General features: G+C 41.5%; 1 protein-coding gene across 1 annotated transcript in view; it reads right to left on the bottom strand.

The window, feature by feature from the left end:
- The window catches only part of KY (kyphoscoliosis peptidase), a 96804-nt gene extending 73798 nt beyond the window's left edge, over nucleotides 1-23006 (bottom strand). The window contains exons 1-3 of the mRNA XM_072613597.1: nucleotides 22751-23006; nucleotides 16555-16617; nucleotides 9303-9365 (exon numbers count right to left, since the gene is read on the bottom strand). Coding sequence (XP_072469698.1) covers nucleotides 9303-9365; nucleotides 16555-16617; nucleotides 22751-22874 — 250 coding nt within the window. The 5' untranslated portion in view covers nucleotides 22875-23006. The remainder of the gene's footprint in view (nucleotides 1-9302; nucleotides 9366-16554; nucleotides 16618-22750) is intronic.
- Nucleotides 23007-24192: the final 1186 nt, after the last annotated feature.

Below are 24192 nucleotides of genomic sequence, written 5' to 3'. Positions count from 1 at the left end.
AATGAAGCAGAATGACAGTTGAAGGATGAGGACCCAAACAAGAAAATGACTATTTAATAATGTGCTTCTGGGACTCCAAACCACAAATGGGAGTTGTTGATAGGAGAACTAAGGTCCAAAGGACCCTGTGCAAGGGAGGGACAGCCTATTCTTTTGGCCTGTTCCAATCCATTTTGTATAATGATACAAGATTAATCTTCCCCCAAAAAGCCTGTGCTCAAAATCTTTCAATAATTCTTCACTGGTTATGGACAGTTATGTGGCACAGAACACCAAGTCTGAAGTCAGAAAGACTCGTCTTCCTGAGTTCAAATTTGGCATCAGACCTTTACAAGCTGTGTGACCCTGGCCAAGTCACTTAACCCTGTTTGCCTCAGTTTCTTCATCTGTAAAATGCATTGGACAAGGAAATGACAAACCAATAGAGTATCTTTGCCAAGAAAACCCAAATGGGGTCACAGAGAGTCAGACCGAACAGCAACAACTATGGATAAAATCTAAACTCCTAAGCCCAGGAGTCAGGAACCCCACAGTCTGGCTTTTATGTATCCTTCCAACCTTACCTCCAAATTCTCTTCTACATATCTCCTATTTTTTAGCCCAAATAATTAAGTCATGGTTCTCAAACACATCAGGAAGGGCCCTACTTCCCCCATTTTGCTCCTCTTTTTCCCATTCACCTCTGATTTAATCTTCTCCATCTTTTAGATTCAAATCTCTGCATTTAAACCAGAACACATCACGGTCAATGGCAGAATTATGGACCTATTTCCTAAATTTGACGTCTCTTTGCATTTATCACTCAATCGGGCACCTACTTGGTGACACTTGCTTGGCACCACTAGAAGACATTTATGTTAGGTTTCATGGGAGATAAAGAATAACTTTAAGAAATAGTCATGCCCTCAAGACACTTTACAGTCTAGCTGGTGAGAGAAGACACACATATGGCGATGCAGCTTCGGGGGAAAACACTTAATTTTGAGTCAGAGGTCTGGGTTCAAATGGCAGCTCTGATACTTACCACTTGAGGCAAATAACTAGTGTAATAGATAGATTATAAGGAAGATTGGAGTTCATATTCAGCCTCAGACACTTACTAGCTATGTCACCCTAGGCAAGTCACTTAACCTTTATCTGCCTCAATTGACTCACACATAATATTAGGTTGTTAGAGTCAACAGCCCCCAATGTCCCTTCTAGCTCTAGAGCTATGTTCCTATGATTGTTGACTCATCAACATCAGTAGTGATAGTAAAGATATTTAGGATACATATGCAAGCAGGAAGATGACTTAGAGATCACCTAGGAAGGAAGGAAATGAGCATTTATTAAGTGCCTACTATATGCCAGGTATTATCTCATTTGATCTTCAAATCAACCCTGGGAGGTAAGTGCTAATATTGCTCCCATTTTACAGATGAGGAAACTGAGACGGACAGAGATTGCTTGATTTACCAGCTTCACACAGCTGGGAAGAGCCTGAGACTAGATTTGAACTCAGCTCTTATTGACTCCAGGCCTAGCACTCTATCTATTTCTCCACTTCATTATCTACAGGCTGAAGAGTTCCTAACTTATTTGTGCATCACGGCTCCCTTTGGCATTCTGATGAACTTTCTGGACCCCCTCCTCAGAACAATATTTTAAATGCATAAAATAAAATGCACAGGATTACAAAGGAAGCCAGTCATATTCAAATAAAGATTTTTTTCCCACTGACTCCTTAAAATTGATCTATGTACCCATGGAAGTCCACAGTCCACAGACTGAGAGCCCTTGATCAAACCTAATCTCATTGTATAGATGAAACTGAGGCTCAGAAAAAATGCCTTGCATACTCATCATAATAATAGCAACAACAAAAGATAAAAATTATATAGCATTTTAAGCCTTGCAAAGTGTTTTGTCTTGGAGGCAATTGTGATTAAGTGACTTACCCAGGCTCATATAGCTAAGAAATGTTTGAGGCTGGATTTAAACTCAGGTCCTCCTGACTCCAGGGCTGCACCCCCTAGCTCTCCCTAAGCCTTGCAAAGCATTTTACAAATATTCACTCCTTTGATCCTTTAAACCCTGAGAGGTAGAAGCTAATATTATCCCCATTTTACAGATGAGGAAACTGAGGCAGAGGTTAAGTGATTTGCCCAGGGTCACAAAACTAGTAAGTTTCTGAGGCTGTATTTGAACCCATGTTCAGTGCTCTCTCATGGTTATCACATAATAAATCCAGCATCAGGGCTGGGACTAGAACCCAAGATCTCCTAATTTCCAGTACAGGACTCTGCTTAGTACTGTAGGAACATGAGCCTGAAACTTCCTCTCAAGTGCTAGCCACTCTACTCTGTGGGACCTTAGGAGATCTCAGAGAATTCTATATATAATTAAAACCTCTCAATATGTTCTATAATCCCACACATTTTCATGAAAAAAATCAAGTAGGGAAAACCCATCTTCATCAATCACCAACATTTATAAAGCATTTACTATATGTCAGATAGCATACTAGCCAACTCAAGCCAATAATCTTGTGTAATCTCATTCACAAAGACTCAAATAATCCTAATTCAGAGATTGATCCATGAGGCAGCATGGGGGAAATGCACTCTGAAGTGATCTATTTATTCTATAGCTTTTGTTATCCTGAGGTGCTCACCCTGTGTCTTGTTGACCTGTTACTATGTAGGGGATCTTTCTTGCGATCACCTGCAAATCTTGCAATGTGTCTATTATTCTCAAATATGGACACCAACACGATAAGGGGTTCTTCTATGCTTTCTCTCCTCTTCCTTCTCCTCCCTTACATTTCCTTAGCAATCCTCCAGAGCCCAAATGCTCTGAGACTGGTATGAGAAGACAGTAGAGAGAAAGCTTCTCACCTTTGTCAGAGGCACTGCTGATAGCCAGTCAAGAGGGTACCATCTGGTATAGTCAGAAAGAAATTTGCTGTATATTACTCTAGTGACCTGAAAGAGTCTCCATTTCCCATACATTTCTCATTATTCCCCAGGAAGCCAGAGATACCATGTTATTATTCCTGTTTTTTACAGGTATGTTGTCATTTTAATTATTTCACAGATGAGGAAACTTAGTCAAATGAGTTTCCAGGTGCTATACCACAAGGGAGATGGGAGCAGAATTCCACTGGTTCTCTGACCCCCAATCCCTCTCCTGAATACCCTGACCCTGTGTGGAACTGTCAATGGTTGCTGCCCAGACAGCATTCCAATACTATGAGAGGTGGACATGAGGCTGCCAGGAGGGGAGTGGAAGCCTTGGTCTTGGAGCAGACAATCAGGTTGGAGAAGTGCCACGCCCATTCTACAGTCCCATTGCCCAGCCGTCCAGACTTGGGGACTCTCTCTCTCCCACAAAGGGACATAGATACAGACACTGCAGGAGACACCGAATGCTCTCATACAGAGGAAAGTCAGATTCATGTACATGAAAGGAACTTAATTAAGAAGTGTCTCATCTAATCTTCAGAACTTTTCTGAGGGGCATTGAATTCCTTCAGAGGTTGTCTGAAGCCTTCAACTTCGGTCGCATCTTCCGGGCCTCTCTTCTGGATGACTAATCTCCTTAATGTATTAGAAAATCAATTCTGAGTGTAAAGGTTGGAAGGTCATCCAGTTGAGCCCCACAGTCTAATCATATCAAGTGCTGGGAAAGCTTTTAGCCATCAGTGTTATTATTCTTTAAAGAAGGGTAGGCTACAAGTAAAATGAAATGAATTTAACCTAAGCTTGTTCTTCAGCCACAGCTTTGAAAAGAATTCATTGTGATGCCCCCATTCCGTACCCTGTTATTTTCTGAAAGGATTGTCTAGTTTTTCCAAAGAAAGGGTCAAAGAGGCACAGGAGAGAGTGGTGTTAAAGACCTCATTTTTACCCACAAGCTTTCAAAATGGGTCCTGGCAAACTGGGAACTATTAAGTGCAGCCCAGAACAAATTGGGTTGTGGGTGTTGTGTGCTTGTGTGTGTGTGTGTGTGTGTGTGTGTGTGTGTGTATGTGTGTGTGTGTGTGTGTGTTTCAATTCAGCTGAACCTGCTTTGTCCCCTTCACAGAGGATTTCAGGCAGAATGCAGGAGGGAGGACTGTTTGTACTGGAGGAGACTATGGCTGGCTGAGGACTGAGTGACTTAACTGTCTTCAGGCCCACAGAGGGTTAGTTGACACTCCATTTCTATTGAGAACAGAATGAAAAGAGCAGGAGAAATTTAACGATAAGACAAATGTTGAGACTCTTAAGTCGCAGAACAGTTGCTGACCTGGTTCTGCAGAGGAAGCTTCCTTCCTGGAGCTCCCTGTACTAATGAAATCCCAGGTCCGGTCAATAGAATAATACATGAGAAGGTGTTGGAAAAGTAAGTGAAAAAGAATAATTACAGGATAGCAACTTTTCCCAGGACCATTTCTATCTGAACCCCATCGAAAAAGATGGGAACAATGAGAACATGATGATGTAGCACTTTAAGGTTAACAAATCACTTTACCTACGTTGTCCAATTGGCACTTCATAACAGCCCTGTGAGGGAGGTAATAACAACAGATCGCATTTATAGATCACTTTAAGGTTTGCAAAACAGTGATCTCATTCTATCTTCACCACAACCCTGTGAGATGAGTGCTATTACTATCCCCGTTTTACAGGGGAGGAAACTGAGGCTAACTGACACCCCCAGGGTCTCACAGCTAGGAAGTATCTGAGGCATGATTTGAACTCAGGTTTTCTTGACTCCAGGTCTAGCACTCTTATCAATTGCAGGTGGTAGTTGAATTGTTTTCTTTGCTTTAGAAATGAATAATTCCTTGAATGTATATAATTTCCTTTTTTTTCTAAGGAATTCAAATTATTCCCTAAATTATCTATTTTTTCTTCCTAACATCTTTGTTCAGGATTAGTTTGCTTGTTTTTTATTTGCATTTAACTACTTTTTATATATTTTTGTAGTTACCATCTTTACACTTAAGCACGTATATTTATAGGTGCTGTTGTTTCTTCCTCTTCTACTTTACATTGTAAATTCCTTGCCAGTAGAAAATGTTGAGCACAGATTGTTTCATTCTTTGCACTTGTAGCTGTAGTACCTAGAACAATGCCTGGTACATGTTAAGTCGTTTTCAGTCGTGTCTGACTCTTCATTGACTCCATTTGGGTTTTTTTTGGCAAAGATACTGGCGTGGTTTGCCATTTCCTTCTCCAGCTCATTTTAGAGATGAGGAATCTGAAGTAAACAGCGATAAGTGACTTGCCCAGGGCCATATAGGTACCACATATCTGATATGTCTGGATTTGAACTCAGAAAGATGAGTCTTCCTTATTCTAAGTCCAGTGCTCTATCCATTGTGCCACTTAGCTGCTTCCAAGTGCACATAACAAGAATCTAGTAAATGTTTGTTGATTGAGTGGTTATTGTCATTATTATTATGAGGAAACTGAGGCCCAGATCAGCTAAAAGTGACTTTCCAGGAATCACACAGTTATGGTCAGAGGTGTGATTGGAACAAGGTCTTCCTGACCCAAGGCCCAGTACTACATCCACTACACCTCTGCCCATATATAAGAAAGGAACTTTCTGACAAAAAGTGGTATGAGGAGTGTAGAACTTTACAAATGAAAAAGAATCCCATATATTGCAAAATTGTCCCCAAGCACTCCCACCTGAAGTTAGGGGGGTAGGTGATGTGACTTCCAAAAGGCTCTTCCAGAGCAGAAATTTTATGCAAAAACAAGCAATTAAAGGAACAAAGAAGCCTGAGTCTGGTGTAGTCGATTCAGAAGTGGATGGAGTCTGGGAGTTAAGAAGTTCTTGCCTCTGCTGCTTATTGTGGGATCCTAGGCAAATCACTTTACCTCACTGGGCCTCACTTTCCTCATCTGTAAAATGACAGAACTGGATTAGACCTAAATCTAAATCCTATGTTGGGCAGCATGTACCTGTAAACTACTTTGACTGCCTTACATGGGACTGGTGAGATTAAAGGCCAATTACAAACCTCCAACTTGAGTGGGATCCTTTCTACAAAGTACCAAAATTCCTCAAAATTTCTCTGATTCATGTCCCACTTTCCCTCTTCCTACTCTGTGGTCACAGAGAAATGAATATCCATACTCCTTACTAAGGCTCCTATTTCCTTTCTCCTGTTCTTCAGCAAATCTCTTTCTTTCTCATGTCTCTTTAATCTCTGATTTTTCATTGACTCTCATTTGCTTGCTAACACACTGTAATTATTTTAGTGTGTAAGGTGGGTTTTTGCAATTTTTTCTTAGAGTTTAGTTTCCCAGGATCCATGGCCATAACAATCTCTGTTTCCCAGGCTCATGACTTGTATGCATCTCCATCACTTTTACTCAGCATTATATAATGACAAATAATATGTATCTACCGCAACTGCACAGTGAGATATAACAATGAGGTAATGTAAACTTGTAAGACTATTGCTAGAAATATGCCTTCTCTGTCTGATGTCTATAAAGCAGGTGGGCGCTGGTCAGTGAATGGGGAACCTGTAAGGTTGAGAGCACAAGCTGGAATGTTGTATATGCCTTGATCGGCTCCCCTCAAGGCTTGGGGGGAAATCTGTGTTTGCCTCAACTGGCCCCAACTGAGTCTTGAGGGGATTTAGAGGAGTACACAAGCTGTTCCTGTCTCGATGGACCCCACTGAGACATAGGGGTAGTTGCCTCCTCTTCTCTCCAGCCCTTTCAAGAAGGGTGATTAGGGAATGCTGTAGGAGTTGGTGCTCATGTTATCAGCAACACCCTCTCCTAAGAAGACTAGTGTAGAATAAAGTAAGATTGTCAACCCCTCTAAAACTCCTTCCTGTCTGACCAGATTGAGTGAACTTGTGATAGCAGCCATCCTGCGTGCTAGTGTTATCTGTCTTACACACGCTCAGGTCTCTCCAATCCTAAACAAAACAAAATAAAAAATTCTCTGACTCTTTCATCTGATCTGGCTGCGTATCTGTCATATTTCTTTATTATCAAACTTCTTTAAAAAGTTGTCTATGCCCATGAAACTCACCATTCACTCTTCTCAACCCTCTGGAGGCTGGCTTCCTCCCCCACCATTACACTGAAACTTGGTCCCCCAGAAGTCCCCTAATTCCCATATTCAATCACTATGTTCAGCTGTCATCCCTGTTGGTTTTTCAGTAACACCCAATGTTGTTGACCACTGCATCTTCTTGGATATTTTCTCTTCCTTTGGCTTCAGAGACACCATATTATGACGGTTTTCTTATTTCTCTCACCATGTTTCTGTCTTCTTCACTGGCTTTTCACACTTTCCAACCCTTCAAGGTTAAGTGTGTTTCCCAAGGAGAAGCCTCTTGTCTCCTCTCCCTGCACTCTCTCCTTTGGTCGTCTTACTCATTCTCATGGCTTTAACCATCACCTTTATGCAGATGACCTCCAATTCTGTATCTCTAGCCTTGACCTTTTGTTTTAATCTCTAAACACACACCTCCCTGGGTCTTTCTACAAGACTGCCTTTCATTTTAATTTTTAACTCAGCATGGCTAAAACCAAGCTTATTATCTTTCCCCCAGAGCAACTCTTCCTCCTCCTCATGCCTTAGTTATTTTGAAGTGGTGTCACTATTTAATTTTGAAATTAATTGAAACCTGGATGTTATGTTTATATCTAATCAGTTTTCACTCCAGTCAGTCAATTAGCATTTACTAAGCACCTATTATGAGCTGGCCAACTGGGGATCAGTGGAGAGGGCTGGGTCTGGTTATGTCAGGAAGACCTAAGTTCAAATGTGGCCTCAGATACTTACTAGCTGTATGACCCTGAACAAGTCACTTAACCCTGTTTGCCTTAGTTTCCTCATCTATAAAATGAGCTGGAAAAGGAAATGACAAACCACTCCAATATCTTTGACAAGAAAACCCCCCTAATGGGGTCACATTGTTTATCAGACAGTAAAGATATTTGCCCACTTGCACCTCGGGTGTGTTTTCATGCCTCATTCTGCATTACAGAGTCATAATACCAAATATTTTACTGTCTATTAAAATGGAATCTATTCCAGTCTTTATGGTTTCATTTAGAGCATGCCACTTAGGTGCCACTAGGTGGTGCAGTGACTAGTATGTTGGACCGAGAGTCAGGAAAACCAGAGTTCAAATCCTTATGACCAGGAGCAAGTTACTTAACCTCGCTCAACCTCAGTTTCCTTATCTGTAAAAAGAGGATAGTATCAACTACTACCCAGGGTTTTGCAAAGGTTTTATAAATATATATGTGTGTGTGTATGTGTATATATGTATATGCATATGTACATATATACATATACATATCCATGTGCCTCTATGTGTGTGTGCATGTGCACACATGTGTATTTATGCGTGAGTATATGCGCATATATGCATGTGTACATGCACATATGTGTATACACATATATGTATGTATATGTATACACACATACACATATTATCTTGTTTGATCCTTACAATAGCCCCACGAAATAGGTACTATTATATCTATTTTATGTGCCAACACAGATGCTCACATATGTAAAATGTTTCACAAACTTAAAGGTACTCTGTAAATACCATTATTTATTATTCTATAAATGCTACTTTTATTGTTAATGAGCATGTTCAGGCCCTGAAGGGAGTCTTCACAATGTGTGAAGACAAGGGCTGGCAGAACTCAAGCTGTGGTCCATCCCACCAAGCTGGAAAGCCTGCCCAAGTTTTGTCATGGGCTGTATCTTCTACTCAAGAGGCACCCTTGCTGCAGTAACTTCAGAGATCCCATCACCAGGTTATGTTCAAAGTGAACTTTTCATCCTTACCACTTCATAGGGACCAACTATTAAGTAACAGAAGGGTTGTGACCTGCAGTGGCAGAGGGCCCCCTACCCTGACAAGATCACTGATTCTTTAAGACTATCTATATTTTATCCCCCAGTAGAGTTGTTGTTGTTGTATTTGTCCTTTGATCTCAAAGAGGGACATGACATCAAGATGGTGACATGGCTTGCAGCTAGCTGACGTTTGATTTCAGTGAGGGAGGCTGTGAAAGGTCACTGGCTTCACTTTCTCCTTCAGTAGACTATAAACTCCATGAGGGCAGGGGGTTGTGTCTTTGTGTCCCCCTCCCAGTGCTTAACACAGTCTCTGCACCCTCCAGACCCTTTGTAGAACTGAATGATCCCTGGACCCTCTGGATCTCTGGAGGCAGAGGGAGCTCGTGAGGAGCTCGTGTCTGTCTACTCACTCCTGAGCAGGGGACACAGGATACTGCTGGGGGAAAACCAGCACAGACTAGCTAACCACATACCTTGGTTGTCATAGGACTTGATGACTTGCGTCTGCTGATGGTGCTGTGTCTGGGCCACGTTTCCTATTTAAGTAAGAGAGAAAATACTGCAGTGACCATTGGGACTGGGGTGAAATATCCCTCAAGGCAGAGTAAGGAGACGTGTGTGCCTTCAGGAGAGGCAGGTTTTATCCAAAGGCTGCCAACACCTCCCCCCTCTCCTTCCTTCTCCCTCCCACACAGGGTCCAGCTCAGCAGGAGGGGACCTTTCATCAGCGTCCCAAAACATATTGAGTTTCTTTCATTACCAGAGAGCTGATCCTAAGCTTAGAAAGAATGGCACCAAGTCAAGTAGCCCTTTGTGCCTGCTGGGGAAGAAGGCCCTTGTCCCTTGTAAATCACTGCCCTAGAGAACAATTCCCCACCTTCATTTTAGGCCTGCCCCATGATGGGTGCCCCAGCCGTGAGTCTGTTGCATTCAAAAACTAAGGTGTCTTTTTCAAAGGTATACACTCTAATTTATACCTTTCAAAAGAATTAAAAATTGCAGCAGCTCCTAGGAGGAACTTATATGATTGTGTAAAACATGATGCTGCACCTTTTATCCACTTACCTGTCTACACTTTGGATAACAATTCTGTCCCACCCTAGCTCCCCTTAGCTCTCTCTAAGGAGACAGTCTAGAAAAGGGGAGTAGTTATCCTAATCATCCTGCCATTGAACTCAGCACCATGGATGATTTTGGGCAAGATATAACCCTTCTCCAGGCCCCAGATTTACAGAATCACTGAATGTGAGAGTTGGAAGAGACTTTAGCAGGCATCTCCCCAATCCATACATGAAAGGAATCTCCACCAAAATAAATTTGTAAAATGACAAGGGTGGACTAGATGATCTTTATGGTTCCTTCCATTTCTGGTATTCCTTGATTTTTGTTAACTGAGCAAGGGGGTTGGGGGAAAAGGGGAGGCAGGGTTCTGGCAGCAGGGAGCACTGATGTTATGGCACTGAACCCATCAGTCTTCCCTACCTTCCCCGTTTGACCATCTTCCTCTTTCTATTAGTTTTCTGTATCATCCTTATTGGCTTAAATCCTAGTGGGACAAAGAAAACTTTCTTTAAAAGTAGGGAATGGTGGGATCCGGTAGATAATAAGCTGTGCTCACATTTACGTAGTCTTTCACAATAAACCTGTGAAGTAGGTGGTGCAAGTAATAGCATACAGATTTTACAGATGAAGGAATGGAGACTCAGAGGGGTTCACTAGGGTCATTCATATCCACACACACAAATCTTTTGACTCTTTCCCCCACCCTCAAAACACACACACACACACAGACACACACACATACATCAAGATGTTTCTTCATATACAATACACCCTTGGAGATAGATTTGATTTTACAAATCTACTTTCCCTGTGTCCTACCAAAGCTGTAGATAGTAGTACTGAGGAAGCTACTCTCAGTTTTTGTTTTACCTAAACTCTTATTTCTTTGCCCTGAACTGATTTGGGTAATTTTTTTATGGTCCTTAATTCCTCTTTCTGACCCTACCACAAGGTAAGTCTACGCTTATTCTTTCTTCTTTATCCTTTGTTCAGGGTCATAGAATCAAAGAAGATAGAGCTGTAAGGAACCTTAGAGATTAACTAGTCTACTTTCTTGTTTCATAAAAATCCCAGGGACCCACAGAGAGAGTGCCCTATCTTCTAAACTCTATCTTCGGAGACTATACGTGGGAGGAACTAAACTACTCAACTTTGAATTTTCTGAGTTCATGCTTCTTCTGGACATTTTCTACTTCTCCCTCCATAGGGATAGTGCTCCGCCCCCATCCCCCCTTTCCACCTCTGGCTTCAAGAAGTATAATCAAATTAGCATTAATAGTACACCTGGAAACAGCTTATCAATCGATTAACCTACTGTCTCCCTCACCATTCCTATAACTTCCCAGACCAAACCACCTTTCCTTGGCCACAGTACCATGTGTGTTTTCTCTCTCTCTCTCTCTCTCTCTCTCTCTCTCTCTCTCTCTCTCTCTCTCTCTCTCTCTTTCTCTCTCTAAATGTTTTGAGGACAGAGACTGGCCTGCTTTTGCATTTTTATTCTCAGAGATAGCACAGTGTTTGGTGCATACTAACCACTTAAATGTTTTTTCCTTCAATTTTTTCATTTTTCAAGGTCATTACAGATAGTAAGTAGCAGAGCTAGTATTCAAATCTGTGTTCTCTAACTCAAATCTCTCTTTTCTTTAAATAAACTTCTGGAATTTTTTGTCTTTTTACCTCACATTTTTCTCTTGTTTCCCTTCCCTTTTCCCCTCCCAGAGAGCCATCCCATACAGAAAAAGGAATTTTTTTTTAAAAAGAAGAGGAAAAAAAAATCTATAATATCAATCAATATGTTGAAAAAAATTGACAATATATGAAATATTCCCCACTTATAGACACCCCCACCCCCATCCCTCTCCACCTCTACAAAGAAGTGAGGGGAAGTTTCTACCTCTCTGTCTTTGGAGTCAAGCTTATTCTTCGTATTTTTGCAGCATTCATTTTTGCATGTTTTGTGGTTTTTCTACTTTTCTTTTTACTACACCAGGCTGGTTTCTTAGTCCCAGAGATTTAGCATCCTCTAGCAACATCTCATTATTTCCCCTCATTTAGGGCCAAAGCCAAGCCCAGAACAGGAAGTTGGCCTTACAGCAGCCTCCTGTGGGCATGCAGCAGCCTCCTTCCAGCGGCTCTCATGTCCTTTTCCCTGAGTCTCTCTATAACTCAATAAAACACTGTGCTCTGTGGGAATCCCTAGTCCTCAAACCCTGAAGCCTCAATACAGGAAGGCTGAGTTTCTGCATAGGACAGCTGGTTGTCTCTCCTGGGAGGGGGTGTGGTTCGAGGAAACCAGATCCTGTGGAAGGGAATCCTCGAGGAGGAGGATTGGCTGGCACTGATGGATGACTGGTATTTTTAGACATGACTGTACAGTTGATTTCCATATGTAACAACAGAGCTGTACAGTGCTGCTAGGTAGAGTTCACCAAGAGACTGGGAAACAGCGAATAGAAACACAGGGGAACGCAGAGCCAGGGAAGCGGGCACAGTTCCATCCTGAGCACAGCCGGTTGGGTGACAGTGTTGCCAGGCTGGGTTTCTCAACAATTTGATATAGTTGCTCTCCCTTTAGAAATTTTATGGGGTAACAAGAAGAGGAGAAAGTTTTTTAAATGGACAGAATCTATATCCAATTACATGCAGCAAAATGAAAATTTAAAAGGAATAAAAGGATTATCTACAAAAATATAAAAAGCCTAAATGAACAGAACAGCAAATTATATTATATTAAATAATCCAAATTCAGAAAAAGAAATTGAAGTAGCTAGAAAGAAACAACTAAGGTGGGGGGGAGATACTTTGTTTCATTTGGATTTAGGGGAGAATTCACTATACTTTTAAAGAACATTTAATACCTATATTCTACAAATTATTCCTAAAGAATAAGAAAAAAAAACAGTTTTGACAAACTCCTTTTATGAGACAAATTTAGTCCTAGAATCTAAACCACAGGAGCGTAAAGCAAAGAATACCATTCACAAATATCAATTCAGAAATTTTAAACAAAATCTTATCTTAAAAAAAATGATATACAATGATTATCAGCTTACTTCCCCCTGTCCCCAGTTTTGATCATTGGAGTAAGCATTCTGCTACTAGATGTACCTTAGCATATCTCATATTGTCTGAAGCTAGAGCAACAGTTCTCAAAGTGTGGTCTCTGAACCCTTGGCATTCCTGAGACTCTTTCAAGTGGTCCTTGAGGTCAAAACTATTTTCATAATAATATTAAGACACTGTTTGTCCTTTAAAATACTTCTCCCTTTTTTCTCTACTTGTCTGTGTGAGGCCAGATTTTTTTCATAGACTTCAACTAAAGCAATATACCACAACAGATTGAGTGCAGAAGATGAGATAGGACCTAACTGTCCTTCCATTAAGCTAGATATGAAAGAGAATTCTAAAAATATGTAAAACAATGCCATTCTTTTTGCTACATTTTTTTTATTTGCTTTGGACAAGTTATTTTTATAAAGTGTTTATTTATGAAAACAGGTAATATGTTCATTATTGTTATTTTAAATGAATAAATATTTTAAAATTTTATCAGTTGTAATTTTCAGTGCAGTAAATATTAACAGATATAATCCACACAAACAAAAGCTCTTTGGGGGCCTTAATAATTTTTAAGAGGATCAAGGAGTCCTGATATCAAAAATGTGAGAACACTGACCTAGTGGGTGTGCTTGAAGGTTCATAAAACTAATTTAGTTAAATAAGCACAGGACAAGAAATCAAAAGACCTGAATTAGAATCCCATTTTGGCTGTTATCAAGCATGTTATCATGGTGGTCACAACTGTTTTGGGTCTTGATATCCTTATGGTGCTAAGAAAGTGTTAAGAATTGTAGAGTAGTAGAGAAATGGGAACTCTTGCATCTTTCTAAAACTCACTTCAATTTTCTGTCCCTCATTATTTTCATCTATCTAAGGGGATCTCTTGGGATTGTTGTAAGTATAAAAATGAGCCATGAGACCCGACAAGTCTTTAAAAAAATAAAATTCATTCTAGAAATGGTGGCCTGTGTATCACAAACATTCAATAAGTACGTGTTAAATAAATGAAAAAGGAAAGGAATGATAGACCAATCTGTATTTCCAAATAAGTACACCAACAGAAGAGACTAGCTTGCCACTTCCCCAGCTCCCCATCTCCCCAGGGCATACATGGAGTAAAGCAAAAGTCAGCAGTTTTCACCTAGCTTCTAGTCATGACTTGGCTAGAAAGTCATTAGATTAACCTGAGAGAACTCAGGCCCAGGCTCCTAGATTTAGAGTTGGAAGGAGTCTAAAGGTCATGGAGACCAATCCTTTCATTTTCTAGATTAGAAAACTGAAGCTCAGAGAAGTAACTTGCCCAAGTCACACAGGTAGGAAGAAGCTAACTTGAGATCTAGCAATCTTTCCACTGGACCTCTTGGCAATAAAGAAGAAATGGAATTTAAAAATTGGAAAAGGCTGGCCTGATGCTGGCACTGGCTTTCACCACTTTTGAATCTTTGCGCTGGACTTCAGTTAAAATGGAAAAGACTTATGAACACTGTAGAAGACAATAAATCTTTCCACAGCTAACAGCACCTTGGAACTCGTCTGAAAAAAGTATCCTGTGAGTGATAACAGAGAGGCTGGTGTATCAGCACAGATGAGAATCTTTGGCTCACCCAAAGAACTGCTGCTACTGAGAGAGAAAAGAGTGGTCCGTATTCATGGGCCCGTCCTGGTTCTTTGTTCAAAAATATCATGGGATTCTGAGCTCAAAGCAATCTCGGAGAATCTTCTCTTTACAAATGAAGAACATGAGGGCACAGTTGCTTGTCCAAGATCACACAAGTCTGCATTAGCAAAGCAGAACTCTGACCCATGTCTTGTAACTCCTGTTTCCCATTTCTTTTTGGGTGCATCATGGAGGGGCAGGGAGGAAGGGAAGCTGTGGGGACTGTGGGGGAGGAATCTGAACCTCTGATTTCACTAATTTAGAGAGCTCCTAGTGAAAAAAAAAAATCACCAATAAATCCTCAACTTTTCCAGACTTAGAGATTTGACTGGGGGCATTTTCAGATGTTGGGTGACTTGCCCAGGGTCACATAGCTACTGTGTTATCTCCAAGACTTCTCTTCTCATTACTGGCTTCTCTCCAGTGTTTTTTCCACTGTTCTTTTCAGTATACCCTTCTTGATAAATCCCACAGAAAAACAGAGGTGCTCTTGAAGTCAGTTTTTATCCAGCTCCTAGATCCTAACTAAGATACTCAAGCAGATCTGTGGGAACTTAGTTCTGATTTTTCTTGCTCACAGTCCAATTTCTTTTAGGATTAGCCTGATTTCTCAGGGCTTGATTCCGTGGTTCAAGGCTGCTTTAATTGGAATGTCAGCTGGCTGCTGGCTTGTAACCTCTGTTAGCAGAATTAAGAGAGTCTCTGAAAGGACACAGGACTTGATCATCATTATCATCATGCAGTAATAATTCAAATTTATATGAACCTTTAAGGTTTACATACATATAATATTGTAGGCGGGATTATTATCTCCATTTTTGACAGATGAGAATATTGAGGCCAGGAGAGAAAATGTGGCTTGCCCAGTATCATTTAGCTAATTAAGTATTTGAGGCAGGATTTAAATTCAGGTCTTCTTGATTCCAAGTTACTTAGTATTCTATCCATGATACTTCCTAGCTATGTAATAAAACACAATTTATATTTTATTAATGTTCTTTTCATCTCTATTACTTCCTACTTTTTCACCACTTTCCCCCAGTCCAATAAGGACCCTCCCTTGCAACAAACAGCTAAAGAAAACAAAATTAGCACACTGGCCTAAATTGAAAAATCTGTACCTCTAATCCATCATTTCTCTTCCAAGGTTAGGAAGGTTAGGAAAGATACAAATTCCTCAAATTTGAGAGGACTTTATAAAAGCTAAAGTCTTCAAAACACACACACACACACACACACACACACACACACACACACACAAATGTTAGTGACTGTTGCCAAAGCAGTCCAGGATCCGGCCCATTTGAGTTGGCTCATAGATCCCATCCTCAGAGAGATTACCCTTGGATTGGAACAGAAGGAAGTAGTGGGTTGCATCTGGATTGAACAGTTACATGGATTGAATCACAGAATAGAGGACTTCAGAATCTTTCCAGACTAATGCTTTATCATGTTCTTTGCTCCTAGCTCTTTATGGAATCACAGAACTCTTGGCCTGTCTCTGCAGGTAATTTTGTCCAAAACCTCACCGTAATCAGAAAGACCATTTTAAGGCAGAACACCCTGGCAGCCCAACACATTCAGCCTGCCTTCTTTAGCTCCGAGAAGCTGAAAAAGACCTTAGAGATCATTTAGTCCAGTCTCTGGCCACTCCAGGCTGCAAGAGGAGCAAAGTCACCATGACCTTGTGTCACAGACAGAACAACATTTGGGGCTGATAGACATTTCAGAACCAGTCTGCAAGCCTTGTCCAGCTTTAGCTGCTCTCATTCCTTTTCAGGAAGACTGAATTCCCACAGATTTCAAAGAACAAAAAGAAAAGAGGTGAATGGGGTTTCAGGTTCCTCATATATAAAGTAAAGGATTAGACTAGGTTGATCTATTGCTTAGGCTCCTTCCAGCTCTAACATTCCATCACCCCCCATGACCTCCTCCCAGATATTTACCACGAAGGTCCTTTCCTTCCAATTTCTGTCGTCTTCGGTTTCCATTTCCGATTCCCTGGAAGCCTACAAAACAATGAGTTGGCATGAGACATGCCAGAGCAGTTAAACATTCAGTTTAGTGATCTTTAAAACTTTGAATAAAAAATACATTAGGAACTTAAGTTTGACCATTAACAATAAGTAAGTTTTTACATTTCCAACTAAGTTTAAAAAAGACTTTAAATCCACAGGTATCTCTGACCTATCCGCTAGACTCACCAGATGTATTCCTTTCCATTGCCTTGTTTGTCCCAGTAACACCTGAATTAGCTGTATATTTTCCTCATCTGTTGTCATAGTAGATACATATGCTGATTTGGTTCTGGTATTTTCTTGTCATTCTAGTTCATGAACTTTTTCACCCATTCACTCATTCATTCATTCGATAAACATTTATTAAGTAGTAAGTAATATTAAGAGCATAGGAGTAGGAATCTTAGGATCTTAAAATCTAGGGGATGGAGAGCCTAGAGATCACCTGATCCAATCCCATAGGCAAGTTGTAGGAGAAGAAACAAGGGTTCTGGAGCCAGGTGGCCTGGGCACTGGGTAAAGCACTGGTGATACAAAAAGAGGCAAAAGGAAGTCCCTGCCCTCAAGGAACTTACAATTTAATGAGTAAGATAACATGCAAATAAGCTAAACACAGGATAAATAAGAAGTAATAAGCCTAGGGAAAGCATGGGAATTAAGAGTAGTTAAGGAAGGTTTCCTACAGAAGATGGGATTTTAATTGGGCCTTAATGGAAGTCAGAGAGATCAGTGGTCAGAGCAAAGGAGGGAGAGCATTCCAGGAATGGGAGATAATTCCAAAGAACATAGATCTAGAATTAGAAGGAAAGTTAGAGGCCAACTCACAAATTTTACAGATGAAGATACTGAGGTCCATGGAAGTTAAGAGATTTTTCCAAGGTCTCACAGGAATAAGTGTCTGAGGTGGGATTTGAACCCAGGTTTTTTTACTCTAGCATCATTGAGCTATGCTGGGCCCCTTTCTCAGTTTCTCCCAAGCCTTGATACCCTTCACCTGGTACTTCTCCAACCCCCTTCTTTTTTCAGTTTCTTTTTATCTGTTGACTTCTCATTAGAATGTCACAGGAACTATTTTTTTCCTTGTTGTATCCCCAGTACTAAACACAGTGCCTGGTACACAGTAGGCTCTTAATAAATGCTTGTTGCCCACCTGCTTTTCCTGCTGCCTACCTTTGCCAGTTTTCTAGTTGGAGATTTATCTAGGGCAGTTGAGTCAAACTCAAAGAGGGATCATAAAGATCCCTGCATACAGTAGACTTTGTTTTAAATGCATAGTTATCTATGCTTTAGGGTATGTTGAATTTTATTTTGTTAAATATTTCCCAATTACATTTTAATCCAGTTCTGGCCACATTCTAGAATGTTGCTGGCCACCTCTGGTTGACACCTCTGATGTAGGGCACTGTATTCCACTTGAACATCTATTAACATCATGGCAGCTGAGGACAGTCAGTCTTATGAGTAAAGGATAAGTGAAGGTAAGAGGTTTCCCATAGGCCTTGGGTTCTTCCTTACAAAACATGGCTGCTTATCTCTTAAAGAAGGCCTGTGAACCAGACTGCAAACCAGAAGTGCTTTTGTGGAAGATTCCTTTATTTGGCTAACAGTTCTTTCTTCCATTTATTCCTGGAGGTATTTTAATTGCGTGAAAATACCTTGTGATAGAAAGAGCACTGGAATAGGAATCTTAGGATCTTAAAATTTGGGGAACTGGGAGCCTGGAGATCACCTGATCCAATCCTATAGGCAAGTTGGAGGAGAAGGAATGGGGCTCTGGAGTTGGGTGGCCTGGGCTTAAATCTCACTTCTGATGCTTACTATGATTTGGTCATGGCCAAATCACTGAACCTCACTAGGAATCCATTTTATCACCTATAAAATGAAGAGAGAGGTGATCTAGATGGGCCTTTAAAGTCCTTTCTAAATCTATATCCGAAGTCCTATAAGTCTATGGTCCTCTTTAGACGGGAAGGACAGGAGGAAACAAAGATTTATTAAGTACCTACTACATGCCATGCACTGTGCTAAACATTTTACAGACACTACCTCATTTGATCTTTACAATCTTGAGAGGTAAGTGATATTATTATCCCCATTTATAACTGAGGAAACTGAGGCAGGAAGCAGTTAGGTAACCTGCTTAGGGTTACGCAGCTAGCAAGTATCTAAGGATATATCTGAACTCAGGTCCTCTTGACTCCAGGCCCAGAACTCTAGCCGATGTACTACCTAGTTGGGTAGGGATATCTTTTCGGTGTGTGTGTGTGTGTGTGTGTGTGTGTGTGTGTGTGTGTGTGTATGTATGTGTGTGTGTGTTTTCCTTTTCTATCAAATTAGGAGATTAGATATGGGGTTAGCCATGACAGTCTAGCAGAGTGGATAGAGAGCTGACCTGGAAAAAAAGACCTAAATTCATATCCTACCTTCTATATTGGCTGTGTGATCCTAGGCAAGTAACTAACCTCTCAGCACACTCAGCACCATGGATATAAATGTACAAGAGGCAACTGGTAGAGGTAGTTTCTTCATCTGGGAATTCCCTCTGTTGATGACATGGCAGCTTCAAGTCCCTACCCCTGGGTTAGGTGATCTCTGAGGTGCCTCTGACCAAGAGTTAACTTGAGAGGGATCCTTAGACAGACTTTTATCAGAGCCTGAGTCAACAGGTCTTGCATCCATAATGCCTTATCCAGGACTAGTACCTCAGATACCAAGCCATACTAGCCACCAAGAACATGCTCCAAATGCTGGGCATCTTTGGATTGTGCCACCACTTTTTCCTGTTTCAGTCGTTCTCCTGAAGATTCATTCACCAAATATTTACTGATCCAGATGCCTGATCCGATCTCCCTCCTTTTTTTGTATTTGAAAGAAAACAAATGATCTCTGCCCTCCTCATCACAAGACCTTTGAGAGTCAGAGATGCAATCAAATAGTACATTCCAGTATTATGTCTAGAAAACTTCTGCTTCACTCTTTCCCCTTTCCTATGATTCAGACTAGTAGGTTACTTAGGCAAAACATTCTCTTCTGTTGTTACTACTTTCTGTTCCCTCATCTCTACCCACCTCAGATGTATCTCTCCTGAACCCTTTGGCAACCCTGTTTTATTATTTAAAAATTTCCCTCAATCCTCTGACATCTGGATAGAGAAAAAGCTTTGGTGTTCTCTGTTATGGAGTCCAGGTGGAATGAGGGCCTACTTCCTCATTCTGGCTCCCTGGAGAGAGGATGCAGAAGAAAAAAGAGATTTTCTAACAGCAGTAGTTCTGTACCAAAGAGCTAAGGTAAATAGAAAGGAAGAAATTTTTTTTTCTTTCTGGATGTCCCATTTTCATTTAGGCCTCTTCATTCCTTCTCCTAACATGTTAGGTATGCTCAGTGTTTTCTCTCCATGAAGGATCTGGGTTATCCACATAGAGCTACAGCTCAATCCTTTTGCTGAGTTCACCCACCCGTTTAACAATGGATCTGACCAATTCCCCTTCCATCCCCGTGAAGACACTGAACTCAGTAATTGATATGCCAGTAGCTACTTATTTCTGAGGTGGTCAAGGGGGGAATTCCAATGGAAAATACTTCCTATTTTTCTTTTAAGTCACAAGATGACTTTTGAATCCACCAGTAAAATATTTTAAGAAAGAATTTTTTAAAGAAAGTTTAAACAGAAAGAATATTCTCAGATTTCAGTGTATGCTCGGATTTCTCCAAGGTCATATTCAAGTGCGTGAACTGTAATGCTAGGAGAAACACAGGTGGATTTATGAACTGCCTATTCAGTCTATTTTCAGGCAATTGTATAGTTAAACTACTGTTACTTCTATTCTGATGGTGGTCTTTTGGGCCATTTTCTTTATTCTTTCACCTACTGTCATTAGTGCCAGATCTTCCAAGACAAAAATGTACAGCAGAAGTTACACACGATGCCAGGGAATAAATGAAGTGATGCCGGTAAAACACCACAAAGAACCACCAAAACCTTGATCTGGCATCTTAGGTTCTGAAATGCTGTTTGGAGAACCCTGTGTTGGATGATTATATAGCATATCTCAATAACAGAGAATTGAGAGACAGAATGGACAAAGTATAATTTCTTAATCAAGATCCTATTACCTCTGCTAATTGCCTAATTATTTTAACCCAAAGCTTCCAAGCTCTCTCCCTAGTTTACTGCTGTCCCTCCCACCTAGAGAATCTCAGAGAATTGCCTTTGGCCCCCATGTGCCTTCTGAGTCCAGGACACCTGTCGGTATTCCCAGAACTCCTGAATCTATTTATTTTCCTTGCCCATGTGCAGTGTCTAGGCTAACTCCCAGGAGGCTTCTGAGCCTCTCCAGCTGTAATTGACAAGGACAAAGACATCTTCAGCACCACCACTTCAGGTGGGCAGGTAGGAGTGGAAATTAAATGGGTTCAAGAGCTCTGGGGACAGAATCGGAGCCAGAGGCAGAGAATAGCAGAAGAAAATATAAATACTGTTAGTATAGGAGGCTAAATGGAAGTTACACAATGCATTTCATAGAACTTCCATTAGGTCTTGTTCTCAACCTACTTATTATTAATGCAGTGGATAAGTAGCTTCTCTTGTTGATGAAATAGTCTATTTATTGATAACTACTAATGGCCCTCAAATGCTTAAGAATGGGCTCTTATCATCATCATCATCATCATTTCAAGTAAATAACAGGCATTATTATGCTCTTACTATGCGTCATGCACTATGTTAAGGGCTAGCAATACAAAGATTCATCACCATCAGTGAACACGCAATCACATATAAAATACTTCCATAAAAATACACATGTATGTTTATATATTACATATGATGCCGAAACCAAAGACCATTTTTTAAAAAAACAATAGCTTTGTAAGCAGTCCCAAGTCTTTATTTGCCTACCTCCACCCAAAGGAAGCCTTCAGGATACAAGGCAAATTAGGTCATTATATTTGGAAATCAGGAATCATGTATTCTAGTCCTGGCTTGGCCACTGACTAGTTATGATTATTTCCCTTCTCTGGGCCTCAGTTTCTTCATCTGTACAGTGAGAACATTTAGCTAGATGATGTCCAGAGTTCCCTCACTTCAATATTCTATGGTCGTATTTCTCTCCTGGTATAATGACACAGTAGCACCTTCCTTCCAGAGATGAAAGCAATTTCTTATCTTTCATTTTCTCCCTCCAAGAAACATCCCCTGTAATTTAAGTCAGAGAATTTCATATCTAGGGAAACTGAGGTATCAGGAAGGTCATCTCCTTAGGCCACTAAGTCAATCTTGGGCAAGCTTGTATTATTGGAACCTAAATTTTTGGCCAGTGTGAAAAGCTAGGCTCAGAGCTAGACAAAGTTGCTTTCTGTTCTCGTGAACTTTGTCGGGCTAGGGAACCCGGCAAGTGAAAACCCAAGCTGCCTTTACTATCAGCATCTTTAAACCTGCCTCTCTGATCAGCAGGATTGATAGAGGGGCTAGCGGGGATTGTTTTTGTTGACAGAGGTGATGGACAGAGACTGGGGACAGGGAAATGAACTCATCCAAGTTTCCCTTCGTATCAAACCCTCCAGTGGCTGCCGCACCTCAGGGTCCCCGGTTCTCTTTCCTAGCTAGCTTCCTCGAGACTGGACAAAGTTCAAACGGCCCTTAGCAAGAGAGACTGGGTAACATTTGTCCCCATTGATTTCCCATCTAGGAGCTGCGTCTGGTTCAAGCACCGATCTAACATCGGGTGCTACATCTGCTGTCCCAGGGGCTTCCGGGCTTGCAGAAATCTATGAAGACACAGGTGGGAAAGGAAATAAAGATTTTAGGAGGCCTCGGAAACCGGTGGAGGAGAGCGGCTGCCACTAGGCAGCATTCGGGGCTTCCACCCCACTGTAGGCGGGGAACAAGGAGCACACCCAGCTTCGGACTTCTGCCGGAACCCACTCTGCCCCTCTGTCCAGGGCAATCTCTTTGCGTCCTGCAGGCGCGGACAGCCACCCTGGGACCGGGTACCGTAGAGAGGCCGGGCACCCCAGAGAGACTGAGCACCCCAGAGAGACCGGGCACCCCAGAGAGACTGAGCTTAGTGCCCCCTTCCCCGCCCCTTTCCGGATTCCGGGACTACAACGCTTGCTCGTTTGTTACCTCGGCACTGCAGCGAAGCAGCAGGATCCGTCTGTCTGTCCTTCTGCACAGTCCGTCTCCCGTCGGGGTGAACTATAAGGAGCATATCTATGGTTATTTCACAGTTTTCCTTTTTCACCTCCATGACACCTGTTAGCTGTGCGCATTGGCCCTCACTGCCCGCCCCACACGCAGCTGCAGCAGCCGCGGCCGCCGGCTGTCGTCCCCGGCGCGGCGTCTTTCGGCGAATGACACTGTTTATTTTCCTCCCTTTGAGCTGAGAGCTCCCCCTCACTCAAAACGAACACACAAACAGCGTTTCGCTGACTCTGCCAAACACGCCATTAGTGCCCAGGAGAGATCTACCCTAATGAAGAGGTTATAAGTCACCTTTGAAAGGAAATCCCGGCGCGGATCCATTACCCACGGTGGAGGCAGGAGAGCGCTTGGAAAGGACAGTTCTAGTTTCACAAGGGCCTCTCCCTCTGCCCCCACCCCCTCCCCTTTCCCTCTCTCTTCCCCATGTTCTCTTTGCCTTCCTGCCCTTTTCATTTTGACCCCTTGCCTTCTGCATGAATACTTTTCTCAGAACTAGTTTGGACTTGGCTGACTTCGCTTTGGAAGCTTCGAAGCTGCCTTCTTTGCAGAGAAAAGGAGGATTTTCCTCTCTCCTGTTCCCAGGTCTAGTCTCATGTGGAAATCTTACAACTTGGGCAAAAAGTTCTTTTTAATTGAAAAAAAGAGGCAGAAAATGAGGAGTAACAGAGCTCGTCTGAATAGCTGCGAGAAATGGGACAGTGGTTGGACAATTTCCTCTTTGCACCCTCACGTAGCCCGGCCCCTCTCATATGTATCCAAATATATATGGATACTTATGCACATGTATCATGTATATGAATTTAAATATACATGGATATCTGTGTATATAGCCCTTCTCATATGTATATATGTATTTGGATACATATATGGATATCATGTATATGTATCCAAATACATACAAGTATATATTTTTACATATATACTTATATATGTGAGAGGGGCTAAACACACATATATACACACACATATATTTATTAATCTACTGGAGAAGAAGGGTAAATAAAGTGGTTTGCAGGGTGTGGGGATGAAGGGAGAGTGAGAGAGATCTCTGCAGGCAATTGATCTTCACACTAGTCAGATTGGGTAATAGAATCTCCTGGGTGTTTAAGTGACAGCTGACAGTAATGTAGAGTGAAAGTCTTGAAAATTCTTTCTCAGTTAAAAGTCTGATCTCCCCTCTACCCCTCATGTCTGTGCCCCTTTCCCATCTTCTCTCTCTCCCTCCCTCTTGTCTTTCAAATAGGCTAGCCAGGAGACAGAGAACAGTATGATTTAGCAATTAGTAGGGACCCTGTTTAGCTGGCCACTGAGATTTGGAGAAGGTTTGAGCTGAGAAATCCTTTCTAATTTTATCTCAGGCTCCT

Source organism: Notamacropus eugenii, chromosome 5 (assembly GCF_028372415.1).
Source record: "Notamacropus eugenii isolate mMacEug1 chromosome 5, mMacEug1.pri_v2, whole genome shotgun sequence".
Taxonomy (NCBI): Eukaryota; Metazoa; Chordata; class Mammalia; order Diprotodontia; family Macropodidae; genus Notamacropus; species Notamacropus eugenii.
This window is presented reverse-complemented; position numbering and strand designations above follow the sequence as displayed.